The sequence below is a fragment of the Galleria mellonella genome, unplaced genomic scaffold (genome assembly GCF_026898425.1).
Source record: "Galleria mellonella isolate WM207_F2 unplaced genomic scaffold, CSIRO_AGI_GalMel_v1 utg64, whole genome shotgun sequence".
NCBI classification, from domain to species: Eukaryota; Metazoa; Arthropoda; class Insecta; order Lepidoptera; family Pyralidae; genus Galleria; species Galleria mellonella.
The window spans coordinates 1,552,630-1,566,772 of NW_026442133.1; the positions used below are offsets into that span (position 1 = coordinate 1,552,630).

At 30.1% G+C, this 14,143-nt stretch overlaps 1 protein-coding gene across 1 annotated transcript in view; it reads left to right on the top strand.

Moving 5' to 3' along the window:
• The window catches only part of LOC113512730 (hemicentin-2-like), a 61,133-nt gene that overhangs the window by 26,555 nt on the left and 20,435 nt on the right, over positions 1-14,143 (top strand). The window contains exon 2 of the mRNA XM_052900183.1: positions 6,556-6,648. Coding sequence (XP_052756143.1) covers positions 6,588-6,648 — 61 coding nt within the window. The 5' untranslated portion in view covers positions 6,556-6,587. The remainder of the gene's footprint in view (positions 1-6,555; positions 6,649-14,143) is intronic.

A 14,143-nucleotide genomic window follows, 5' to 3' on the forward strand; every position in this document is an offset into this window, starting at 1 on the left:
ACTCATTTCTATCTTGTATATACATATACAAAAACAAATCTGTCAATAGAAATAATATTATGCATCTAGCATTAACTTCGCCTATTAAAGCATATCTTCATTAGTTAATAGTGAAGTTATTTAAATGAATAAATATTTACTATAGCCTATTTCAATGATCTTGATGAAAAGAATAAAAAGTTTTTTTGTAAACTATCATAAAAATACTCAAAATTTTTACAAATCAAAATTAGTAACAAATTACTGTTTAAGAAAATCATCACCGTAGTAGTACCTAGTATAATAGTATATATGTCTTTATATAAGTAAGTATATTATAGGTATTTTATTGTTATTATTATCATTAATTACATTAATTATTTACACTATTTACGCTACGTTTAAATTTATTTGTAGCCCCTTTTTCTCTCATTTTTAGTATTTTTTTTGTTACGCCCTGACCAGACACAATTTTAATTTTTCCTCTCTATCCTAAGGTTGCCTGGAAGAGATCGCTATTTAGCGATATGGCCACCCATTGTCACCTTTTTATGCGGGTTTTATGTAATTAAGTATATGTAGTTGAGTATTCATATTGTTTGTGTGCATACTGTTAATCTTTATAATCTGTATCATTCTTTGAAGGGAACAGTAAAGATTTCATAAATTTATACAAATCGTAACATTAAATCAGTTAATATTTTATTTCAATCGAAAAGTAACAAACTAATGTAAGCAAACGAATATTTGTTTACATTTTCGTTAAGTTCTATTGAAATAGACCACAATAAATAAATTAATTTATTATCTAATATCCAAGCACTTGTGCAACTCTTACCATTTCCACGATTTTCGGCGAATATCCTTACCCTTTGATACGAGACGACACCAACTTTTTCCTTAATCTGCCTGATATAACTATGTCTTGGTCTTTCACTTCCTATCCTTCGTTATTTTATAATATTCATTAGTTATTGTATCTAAAAATATTATTACACGTGTTTTTACTATACGAAGTTGATAATATCAACATTACTTACCTACATCATTAGTTATTCATACGAAAATGTTAGAATCATCCTAACAAAACAACAGTGAACACCCTTCGAGATTATGTTTCCATTAGTGGACCAATATCTCAATTAGTAACGATAATCAGTTCAGTGTAAATATAAATCGAACATTTACTTTCCAAATAAACTTAATATACTAATTACATATCATGTTAATTTTGAATGCATATCATTTATCTATTTATTCTTTATCGTACAATAAGATTTGTACAAATAGGGACTTGATTTACAATTGGCGTGTATTAACTAACCTTCTTATATATTAAATATGTATAGAACTTATAAATACCAAAAGAATGCTAATTCAGGATTTTATAAGTTCTATATATGAAAATATAAAAAGGTGAGGGGAGGGATTATAAATAATAGGTTTTAGTAGCATCATTGATAACAATATATCCTCCAAGGCCTAATTCCACGTGGTTCGTAGAAAAAACTATCGTGATTGATTCCAGGTAAATTCGACACGACGGGCTAACTGATCTGACTTCATCCTCCCAAATGTTCATTTAATGTAACCTTGCCAGCGTATATCGATGGTATAAGTGGAATTTTTATGCCATCTTTCTTTCAAAATCTAACCTCATTTAATTTGTTGAGTCTCAATCTTAACCCTACATGATGAACATTAGATAAAATACAAAGAGAAAGCCTCATAAGCGGATAATTGATAAATCGAGGTTCCGAGGAGATAGTTAGGGTCGAACGGACCGCAAGTATGATGAATGACTTCCACAATCCATCTTGTTTACACGAGGTATGTCAGCGACAAATTGTTTCATTTCCCCCGCTACAATCGTAATGGCATTGTTTAATGGACGACGGAAACATAAAACCCAATTTGTGTACTGTTCTCAAAGATCTGTTATTTTGTTTCTAATAATAATTTGTCTAAAATAGATGTTAATTAACAAGAAGTTACCTGTCTATATATCTGCATAATACAATGTAATAAAATATGATATAAAAATAATATAATATAAATAAAGTAACACATGTTGTACCAGATTTAATACATATAGATAAAAACAATAACAACAATATAATACATATAACTGTACTGTCTGACTAATATAGTAGCCAAGGAAATTGAAAAGTTAAGCAAATACCACCTTCTTAAAACTGAAGTCAGTCGTTTGTGAAACACATAAATGATTATCACCCCGATAGTAATAGTCGCAACAGGAATAGTAACTAAAAATATAAAAAAAAAACACATAAATATGCTTAACATGACCATTTTAAAAAAAGAAGCAGCCATTTATACTACAACCGTACTCAGCAAAGGATTAGGAGATACCATATTCAAAATTAAATAATACACAAAGTCATCACATTCAAAACACGCAGCAGTCAACAACAATGAAATATTCAACAAATACACCAGAATCATCCAATACTATTTATACATCGAATACACAACCATTCACAAATTCAGTAAACACTTAACAAAGGATAGGGCAAAGTAGGAGAAAAACAACACAAAAAATACTATCAATAGGAGACATATGTACCTTTTTCCTGTTCATTACAAGACGGGGTATATATTTAAAGCCGATGTAAGTCGAGAAGGTGAAAATCTAAATTAGTAATAATATAATATAAGCTGTCAAACAGTCCATTCATCACTTAATATAGGTATATATTAATTTGTCAATAGTACGTATAAATTTTGTTTTTTTTTTTATACAACTTAGAATGGCAAACAAGCGGACGGCTCAGATGATGGAAAGTGGTAACCGTCGCCTATAGACATGAGCAGTACCATGGACAAAACAGAGTATACTGTTTCGCCCATGATACCCCCATGCGTTGCCATTCCTGAGGACTCAGATGTTATTCCTCTGTACCCAGTAAATTCACGCCATATCCCACCCTTCAAACCGAAACACAGCCATGCAAACACAACTGCTTCACGGTTGAAACACAAAATTAAAATTAAAGTTTAAGCTCATGGTAAAATGTAAGTTAAAGCAACAACAAAACTACTACTACTTAAAACTTTCATAACCTATATTTTATCCTCTTATAACTTCAGGATTCATTTCCTGCAAGTAATGAGAAGACTCACCTATATAAAGACAGATATTGTCTCTAGAAATTTTCTTAAAATAAATCCAAGGAAATACACTTGGAAAATAAATTCTATAATAATTTTACGTTCTGTATTGATAGCAACATAAGTCTTGAATGCCATTCTATAATTACATTGCCTTTTATTATTAGATTTAATAATAGACTAAGATTGACTTCCAAAATGATGGTATTATTAGTGGAAGCTAAATGTAGGTAGTAGAAAAATTTGCCAATTAGTGTAACAGCACTCGTTGATTGCTCAGTGTGCCAGACGTAAAGTGGTTTACCAGACTGGTCTCACATGGAGAGTTTTTCTTTCATTTCAAATAAAATAATATAACCTTTTCAAATAGCATTATGTGAATTATATTTTTGTGTATAGAATTTTAGTGACTCTTTTATACTTAAAAAACAAAAATATTCTAAATAAACTTCAAAATATTAGATTATTGATTTTTTTTGTGAACTGGTTCGAGGTGACGCAAAATAGATAATTTTGTAAGAAGACGAGGACGTTCTTTGCTCAGCAATCGAACATTATAGGTTAAATTATTAGATAGATTTTTATTGTAGATACATATAACATACTATATATACTTAGTCAAATTCAAAGTTGATTCTTCATATCATCATGTTAGCTTTTAACTATCCACTGTTGAGGGATAAGAGCGATTTTGCCAGTTGTTGCCACACTTGACAGGCGGATTGGCAACCGCAGTTTGGCTTTAGAGACGTTTTAAGAGGGACGCTGGTGTCCATTCCTCTCTCTCCATTAGTCGGCTTTTACAACACCCACGGGAAAGGAAGGGGTGGCCTATTCTGTACCGGGACAATGAAGTTGATTAAATTGTCCCAATGTATTTAGAATTTTGCCGTGTAGTTCCGACATATGTAGAAAAGACCACGCCTCCTTTTCACATGAATGTCGTAAGAGGCGATTGAGGGATCTTAATGGTCGAGAAATGGGCAACAGCTTCCCTTTTAAAATATCACCAAAACCTAACAGCGTTTGTCAACCCACCTGCCAAGTATGATAATTACTGGCAAAAGCCCTCCACTAGGGGAGGCCTGTGTTCAGCTGGCTGGTATAATAATGACGATAAATTCAGAATTATAAATTACATAAAATCTAATTAATTATAGCATAATTAACATAGAAACATGATAGAAACTAGAAAATTAATCTTGTTTGCTCCAAGAAAAAATATTAAATTCAATACAGAATTTTTTAAATATACTCGTAATAAAAATAGGCGAATTAAGAATTATTCTTTCCTACTCCATTTATAAATCGCTTAGTAAAGAAGAATAAACAGAGCAATCGCGATCAAATCGCAAAGTATATAATGGTTAGACAATATTGATCGGTCGAGTATCTTTGTTTTGAACAAAGCGCTTTCAAAATACTTCCCCGATCGCGTTAAAGGCTCTGTTAAAGTTTTAGAAGTAATTCAGCAGCTATTCGCCCTCGTTTCTCCTTGATTACTGTTCATTATAATCAAAATTAAATACAATTTACGTTACTGCGATTGAATGGAGATTTCTATCTATTTATTATATAGGGTGGAATCGAATTCGTTAGCAATATATGAAACTGAGAAACAACTAAAAAAATTGAAACAATAAACATGTTTAAAAAATTAAACATGAGTTCGTCCTTACTAATATTATAAATATGAGAGTGACTTTGCTTGTTTGTTACCTTATAGCGCCTTAACGACTTAACCAATTACTATGAAATTTGGTATTATACGTACTATATGAGATGGAATAAAATATGGGCTTTTTTATCCCGGTAAGTAAACATATTCCGATCACGTGAACGAAGTTGCAGGTAAAAGCTAGTTAAGTAAAAATGTAGTACTAATTTATTTATTTATTTATTTATAAAAGACACACCAACAATATGCTCACAATAATTAAGTAGACAATATACAATGTTATTAGTAAGTAAAAGAGAAAAACTACTATTACAAAATGCTTAAATCTAAGTTAGAACAAAAAATCTTACGCCTCACTACCAAGCTTAAGGCTATATGAACATATCAATTAAAGGTGTATACAGCTCTCACAGATAAACGTCAATGTACACTAACAATTATACAATAAGAAAAGACCTAACTACCAATCCATATTATTAATAAGTCTAGTAAACTGCACTAAAGAATTACCAAAGATGTCGATATCATGATCAACGTTTACGGCTTTATTATACGATGATAACATTCTGTTGAGGGGAGAATTGGATCCTAAGTTAGTACGACAAGCGTATGTTGAAAATGTGTTAACTATTTTAGCAGATCTAATATTGAAATTACGTGGTACTATCAAGCGTATATCCTTAACATCGTCAGGTATCAAAATAAGGCCATTTAAAATCTTGAACAACATTATAAGATCTATAATCTTTCTACGCTGACTCAGTGACTTCATCCCGAAGAATTCCAGACGATCAGTATAAGATGCAGTTATTGGACATAATTTATCTTTGTAAGCCAAGTAACGTGTGAAACTTCTTTGCACTCTCTCAATACGATCGATATGACATTGATATTGGGGATATATAGTAAAGTACTATAATATATTATAATTAAATTCAGATGCAATTACATATATATAAATGTATAAATTTTAGATTATATAGATAGTGTCCCCATACAAATGCTTCGAGAAAAGCGGGTTAACTTTTTCATACAAATTTCAGTGATAAATAGTTATACGTGACTTCTTTATAACTTCTATATTGATTATATCTTATAAACTCAACACCTTTTTAATGCGTAAATATTCATTTTATTTATTAAATAATACATCAAGATACATTGTGTGTATAAGTATATAGAACACTGATAACAAAAAACGAGGCAGCTAATTTCACAATTAGCTGAGAAAAGTTGACCGGTTTTTGAAACTCGATGCTTTATATATATATATATATATATATATATATAATATATATATATATATATATATATATATATATATATATATATATATATAATTTAGTAAAAAAATATATAAATACCTATAGTATTTATATATTTTTTTACAACAAAAGGAGCAATCAAGCATGCGTCTTACCTGATGATAAGTGACTACCGCCGCCCATGATCACCCACAACATCAACGGCATTGCAGGTGTGTTGCCGGCCTTTTAAAAAGGAATATACTCTTTTCTTGAAGGTTATGATGTCGTTTTTTTTTTTTAATATATAGATATAATATAATATTTTATATGTGTATATATATTAAAAAAATAACGAAAACCACAATCCCTTACTTCAACTTTAAAATATACGAACTTGTCACCAAATTCTTTTCACAAGGTTCTGAATACTTCGCTACTGATTAGTTTCTTTTATTTTCCAGTCGCCTCAAGGCTAGAAAGGGTTTCTTTGAGAGGTTATTAACATAGGCTTTGTTTCAGGAACGGCGTCATCCCCTCTGGGGCTTTGAGCAATGGGGCGGACCACCGGCGCAGTATACCTCTTTACAGTTCATTTTCTGTCGTGTATTATTGGTGAGTATATAACTATGATAGTAACATAGTAGTCAGATGAGATTTTTATTTTTATGGATAAATCAATAAAGTCTGTATTCTTGGTTTATGTTGCGGGTTATCAGTGACGAATGATAAGTAAGGATGAGTTAAAATAAGTAAGAGTAAGTGAGGAAGAAGTAAAAATAACGTTTATTCACTTTAATTCCTTCTATTTACAAATGTCTTGTTAAATAAATGGATTTAACAAAATATAGAATATATCTATTTCATAAATAGTTTATTTTATAGCAATGTGTTGTTATGGAGGTATACTCACTGCATTTTGTAGTTTTACGATCCACTTTTGGGACAGCCTCTTGGGTACGCTTATTATATGGGACCAAAACAACTACCTGATGTTTACTTCCATAAAGAAGTTATTTTTAGAGGCTTCCAGATGTACTCCCTAAATTGAATTCGCTTGTATTTTTTGTATTTGAGTTTGAATAATTTTAATAAGTCTTGTCATACTCTGTAAGGTTTTTTTATGCAACTTAGAATGGCAAACAAGCTGGCGGTCCACCTGATGAAAAGTGGTAACCGTCGCCTATATATATTATTTCCATGTTGGTCCCATAACTTGGTAAATATTGAAGATTCTTGAAGACCAAAATCAAACTTCTATAAAATGTAATACATATAACTTCTTTATAGTTAGTTAACTTGTTTTTGCTCTCGACTTCGTATTTTAGTTTTATTTTACTAATATAATAAAATTATAACTAGAGAATAGAGTTATAAATAAAAACAATAGATATCAAAAGAATAATTTATAAAAATTTTGTTTGTCTGTATGTGTGTTTATTTCTGACATCGCGCAAAGACTGCTTTCTTCAGCGAACAACTGTATTCGTGAAGGTCTAATGTAAAATTTGATGTATGTTTCATCTTGATTCGCCATCTAGATGAGTTATTTAATTGATTTTCCTACTTCTAAAATGCAAATGTACAAAGTAGCAGTCAAAAATCTAATAGGTACTAACACATACACTAGATTTAAGTACTACTTAAAACTGTAAAAACCACGATCAACTTGGTACAGTAATTTTTTCTTGATACCAGAACAAACACATAGATATATAAAAATTCTATAAATTATTCTTTTTTCTTCTATTGCTATTATTAAGACCCTTCATAATAGTTTTCTTATATCTCTTATTACACAGACATCTAGTTAAAATTGTATTATATGTATGTGGTACATAGATGATTTTTACCTGTCACCAAGATTATTAAGTTAACGCTACGTCTAGAGTAGGGTTGTAAACAACCTAGTTACAACGGTACTGGACGCGCGCACGTACGTAACGAAATTACAGGGGTGGTCGTAGTTTGTCTAAGGGAAGAAAGTGTTATTTCAACAGTACATAAGTACTGTAATATTTGTCTTGCTCTCTTAGCTGAATATGTGTTTACGTTATGTCTACCTATTCAAATAATAAACGTCAAGTCCAAATACAATGTCATAAAATATAATAACATTTTTGAGCTGTTGGTTTTTTCTTTAATAAAAATTAAACTAAATAAAACAATTATTTTAATTAAATTATAAACATTTATATTTGATTTATAAACATATATACGATATGTTATAATCAATATAATAACGGTACTGATTTCGAATAATAATAATCTCATTTATTCAAAATATAAATTCGGAGGTTGGCTTTGTTTAAAATGTAATCCCTGGCTGTAATTATGTTGTGACTTGTATCTCATTTAAATAGATTAATTTACAATATATGAGTATTACTTGCTTAATATTGGAAATGTGTAAATGGGGATGAAAAGGATTATTCATCATCATCATCATATCAGCTGTTAACTGTCGTCTCCTATGACACCTACGGAAAAAGAAGGGGTGACCCAATCTATGTCGGGACCACACGGTGTTGGCATTCCGTTTCTACTCGATCAAGTGGTACCTTGAGCATTTAAATTTACACAATTGCATTCTTGTATACGTTTTCTAAAAGATTTATTAGTCATTATTAATTACACAGGTCTACAACGGAAAAGTATTCGAAATAATTTTAACAAATTTCTACTCAACTACCCATGCTGAATACAAATTGACAAGTGAAAGTGATTTATTAGTTTGAGTTTTTGCAATACTTGACATTTTCCGAATTTAATGATTCTACCCTCACTGAACTTGATAATGCTGATTATATTTACTTAGTCGGCATCGAATGTTAAAAATATTATGTTTAGTTAAAGTGATCTGTATTACTAAGTGATAAAAGTATTAAAAATAAAAAAAAATACGTATAATTTATAGCAAAATGTCTCGAAAATGTGTAAACAATTCCGACAATTTTTGTTACATTTGTGGTGAAGTGATATTTAATAAGCAAAAGTGTTCAATATCACCTGCAATAAAAAAAGCTTATTATTACTATTTTAACGAAAGCATAAAACATCAGGATAAAAGCTGGGTTCCACATTTTTGTTGCAATCCGTGTGCTACAGGCTTAAGAAATTGGCTGAATGGCAAAAAACCATCATTTCGATTTGCAGTGCCAATGCAGTGGCGAGAATCGACAAATCATGCAACTGATTGTTATTTCTGCCTGACAACCCATGTATTTGGAAAAGGCAAGGGTGTTTCTAAAAAAAAGAAAAAAACCATAGTGTATCCGAATGTACCATCGGCTACTCGTCCTCTGCCGCACAGCAATCTTCACCCGATTCCGAAACGTCCTCATATTGAGGAAGATGAAATTACACTTACTTCACCATCAATTTCTTCAATGTCAGAATCCGAAGTACCTAGTACGTCATCACAGCCACACAGGATAACACAAGCCGAATTAAATGATCTTGTAAGGGACTTAGATTTGCCCAAGAACAAAGCAGAACTTTTAGGATCGAGACTGCAACAATGGAACCTATTAGAAAGTGGTGTGAATATTACATCTTTCCGTACTAGACAAAAAAACTTAACGCAATATTTTGAAATGGCTGAAAGTTTAGTTTTTTGTATAGATGTTAGTGGTTTGATGAAAGCTCTTAAAATTACGTATAAACAGAATGAATGGCGACTTTTCATAGATAGCTCGAAGTTAAGCTTGAAAGCTGTTTTGTTACATAACCGAAATATTTTACCTTCGATTCCTATTGGTTACGCGGTCCATATGAAAGAGTCTTATGAAAACATGAAAACCCTTCTGTTGCGGATTAAGTATGATAAACACCAATGGCAAATCTGCGGGGATTTGAAAGTCGTAGCTCTGCTGCTCGGACTACAATTAGGCTACACGAAATTTTGTTGCTTCATTTGCGAATGGGATAGTCGTGATAGAAAAGAGCATTATAAAAAAAGTTGTGGCCCCATCGTCAGACACTTCAACCTGGACAAAAAAATGTTAAAAATGACCCTTTAGTTAACCCACAAAATGTTTTACTTCCGCCATTGCATATTAAACTAGGACTGATGAAAAATTTCGTAAAAGCAATGAACAAAAATGGAGCTGCTTTTCAATATCTTCGCCAGAAATTTCCAAGATTAAGTGACGCTAAGGTCAAGGAAGGAATATTTGTAGGTCCTCAAATAAGAAATTTATTTAAAGATGATAACTTCGACTCGGTTCTAGAAGGTAAAGAAAAAAAAGCCTGGGATGATTTTCGCCTTGTTGCAAAAAACTTCTTAGGAAATAAAAGGAGTGACAACTATGCTGAACTTATAGAAAATATGTTATCATCATTCCAAAAACTGGGTTGCAACATGTCCTTGAAAATCCACTTTTTACATTCGCATTTGGATTTCTTTCCGGATAATTGTGGGGCTTTAAGCGATGAACATGGGGAGCGCTTTCATCAGGATATTGCCAACATGGAAAAGCGATATCAAGGCCATTGGAACGTTTCAATGTTGGCGGATTATTGCTGGACTGTTTGTCGAGATATTCCAGAAGCAGAATATAAGAGGGCAGCGAAGAGACCACGTCGAAATTCCACTTATGATTAAAAAAACTGTATAATTTCTGTAAATTTTTTCAAAAATCGTCTTATTTTTTTTTCTAAATAAGGGAAACTAATTTTAATGTTTATTAATTATTTTTGTGTTTAGTACGTGGAAATCAATAAAAAAATCTACTTTCCATGAACAATACTTTTTTAAAGTCAAAATTTGTAGACCAGTGTTACCCATTGAGTCTAATAGCAATCTTCTGTATATCTAGGGTATATTGCTAGCATCTATTGCTAGCAATATATCCTGGATATACAAAATACCTATTAAGTGGATTTCCATGCGGTTCCCCCTTACATAAATTTAATTTTTCCATCAGATTTCTCCATCGATGAGTGTTTTGTACCTGCCTTTCAGATCCTCTGTAAATCGTATAGTTACCATCTTGTCAGTACATATACAGTAAATAATCCCTCTGATTGATTAGTTAAGCCTTTAAGACGATTAAGATAGCAAAAGCACTTTCACATTTATAACATTATTAAAGACTAGCTTTTTATTTGCTGATAAGCGTGGAGTAGAAAACCCAATTAAATGGATCACTTTCACATGACGTATCAAAATAAAACATATGCCAGTTTTCAAGTTAAACCTTCAGGAATACATATGTACAGATAAAGAGATAGACAAAATTAAAAAAAAATTGTTTTAAGGCTTCTATTTTTCTTATTAAAAATCTCATATTTTTTCATATTTCTCATGTACAGACATCATCTAGTTACATTTTTATTAGAGAAGAGAGAGAAAGAAAGAGAAGTGTGCATTACCGGTGAACTAATGAAAAGATTTATAAATGTGGAGGAAGTGGAAGAGGTCTATTTAAATCAATGCATTTGGCATTCCATTGTTTCTGCCTACCATAATGGAAGACAGGCGTGACAGATATATATGTACGTAATTTTAGTACATTACTCGTAGTACTAATTTACTTACACATTTTTATGATTAATACCGTTAAGGATTAAAAAGTTTTCGGTAAGTTTTGGACTTTAGTTATTATTAATGTAATAGTAACATGTAAAAGGCTTTGATCTTCAAAGTAAAACAATAGATACAATAGTTAGGATTTTAATATACTTACGGAAGTAAATCCAATCTATTGTAAAAAGAATTATAAAAATGTATTTATTAACCCGACGTACACAAGAAAAATTTGAATAATAATTTCCGCTGTTTTGCAAGTCGGTTAAAATGTCAACGACTTTCCTTAACAAATGAAGTAACTTCTCACTAGGAGTATTAGTTTGAAACATTGTGCCTGCTTACCCAAACTCAAAACTGTGGACAACATTTAATTAAGCTCCTCATATATACTATGAAATTGAACAACATTGCTTAGATAAAGTAAACATTATATTATCTGTGACATTACATGCGAGATAAGATGTTCTATGGAAAGTTTGACAGTTAATTAATGTGTTTTGTTTAACAGAGTGTCACTTTACTATATAAATTTCATTTCACCGATTAACTACCAATACCTCCTAACTGACTATTATTGTAAATAACAGTATATTTTTTCTAATTTTCCTGTTGTAACTACTTTCGATATATTGTTGACAAAGTAAATAAAGGAATATATTTTATCTTAATATATAGTCCACACATAAATCCATTGAAATGTATCTTACATCTATATGCACACAAACTACACGCCATCACCTTATGTTTTATAAGTACTTGTAAAAAAGGAATATTACTTTAGTTCGTAATAAAGCAATATGTCATTTCATTTTCAAAACAGATCAAGCAAAAGTATTTCTAAGTCTTAAGTGTAGTAGTAAATGAGTAACTTTAAGAACATTCCTATCTCCATTGCTATGTTATATAAATAAATAATTCTTATACCAATATTATTGAGAATTTATATTAAAATTAAGTACATTATTATTGTAGTTTCATCGTATTTAGAATAAATTGTAACTAAGAACCTCAATGTTTTATAAAGTTTTTAACATGTTATATCTCAATGAAAATCTTGTATCATTATGTTAGATTGCGCTAATAAAAAAAAAAAAAAAAACTTTTAATGATATTTTGTAAATGCATATTGTCTACTCCAATTTAAATGATAAGGTAAATTTTATCCTGAAAAATGCCCCATAAATGGTAAAATAACATTTATCGTTTCAACTATTAAAATTTACATATTTGAATGTTTGTTGCTCATATACAGACGGCTTAATGGATTTAGGTAACATTTGGTGCATAATAACTATTATACCAGATAGAAATAAGACACATTCTATTATAATTCATGCATATATAACCGCAGTTCACATCTAGCGTTTCAGATATAATTTAAAAGAATTATTCATTTCAGTACAACTTCAATAAATACCTATCAATAACATGATATTAATATTTATGATCGTTTCTTTGCAAAGTTTCTATCCTCTGTAATATTTATATACACAATTCTCGGAAATAAGAAATAAATTATATAACTACATTTATTTACATTTCAAGAATATTAAATATTTTATTCACAATAACGTGTATAAATTTCCACAGTTCAATGTTAGACTCTATTGACTAATGTGGGCAGAAGGTTTAATGAATTTAAAACCTACTCGTATAGTCGTCGACAGAAAATAGAATTTAATTATTAACACACACTGGTTATTACACAATTATTTCACATACGTTATAGGATTATAATATTTTGTTTAGAAACTGTTAGTTACATATATAATATATATTACATTCTGTTTATAATTAATGCCTTGTTAAGTTTTATTAATACTAGATTGACCTAATAGCTCAAAGAATCGATACCCGATGATGATGAATGGTTTTCCAATGGAGACCTTGTATATCCAAATATACTACAGGATAGCCCTTTTCTAGACAAACAGTTGAAAACAATTGTGATTAATTTCTGATGAATTCATCACAATAGGCTGATTTAACTTCATTTTCAATTATTATCATCACTCACAGACAAATATACTGTGTACCAATAAAATACATGGTATTACTAGGCCATTATTATCCCATTAAAAAAATCGCTACTAGATATGTCAATAATCTTAAATATACCGCACGTAGTTAATAGTAGAAAAATACGTTCAAAACAGTTCTAAAAATTTGAATATATAAAATAGAAAGACATCGTAATTGTAGTTTTATATCTCTTTATTGACCTTTAATACGACTAACAGGAAACACAGAAAACAGGAATAATAGAAAACGTAATTGAAGGTACAATCTGATAAACAATAAATAAAAAAAAAACAGAAACAATATTATTATATATTATATTATTGTTTACATTTAGTTTTATTTTATCAATTATTTTCAAAATCAGTCATTTTGAGAATTTATACATATCGTTTTTATAATATTTAACGTCTACACTTTTATCCTATTGTTAAAACAAATAATAATAAAAGTTGAAAAAAAAATATTTATTTTTTTATACATTTATCACGTCATTACAGATCCCGAGGTATTATATCTCAGACATGTCAGTATTATCATAATAAATTCAGCCGTAAA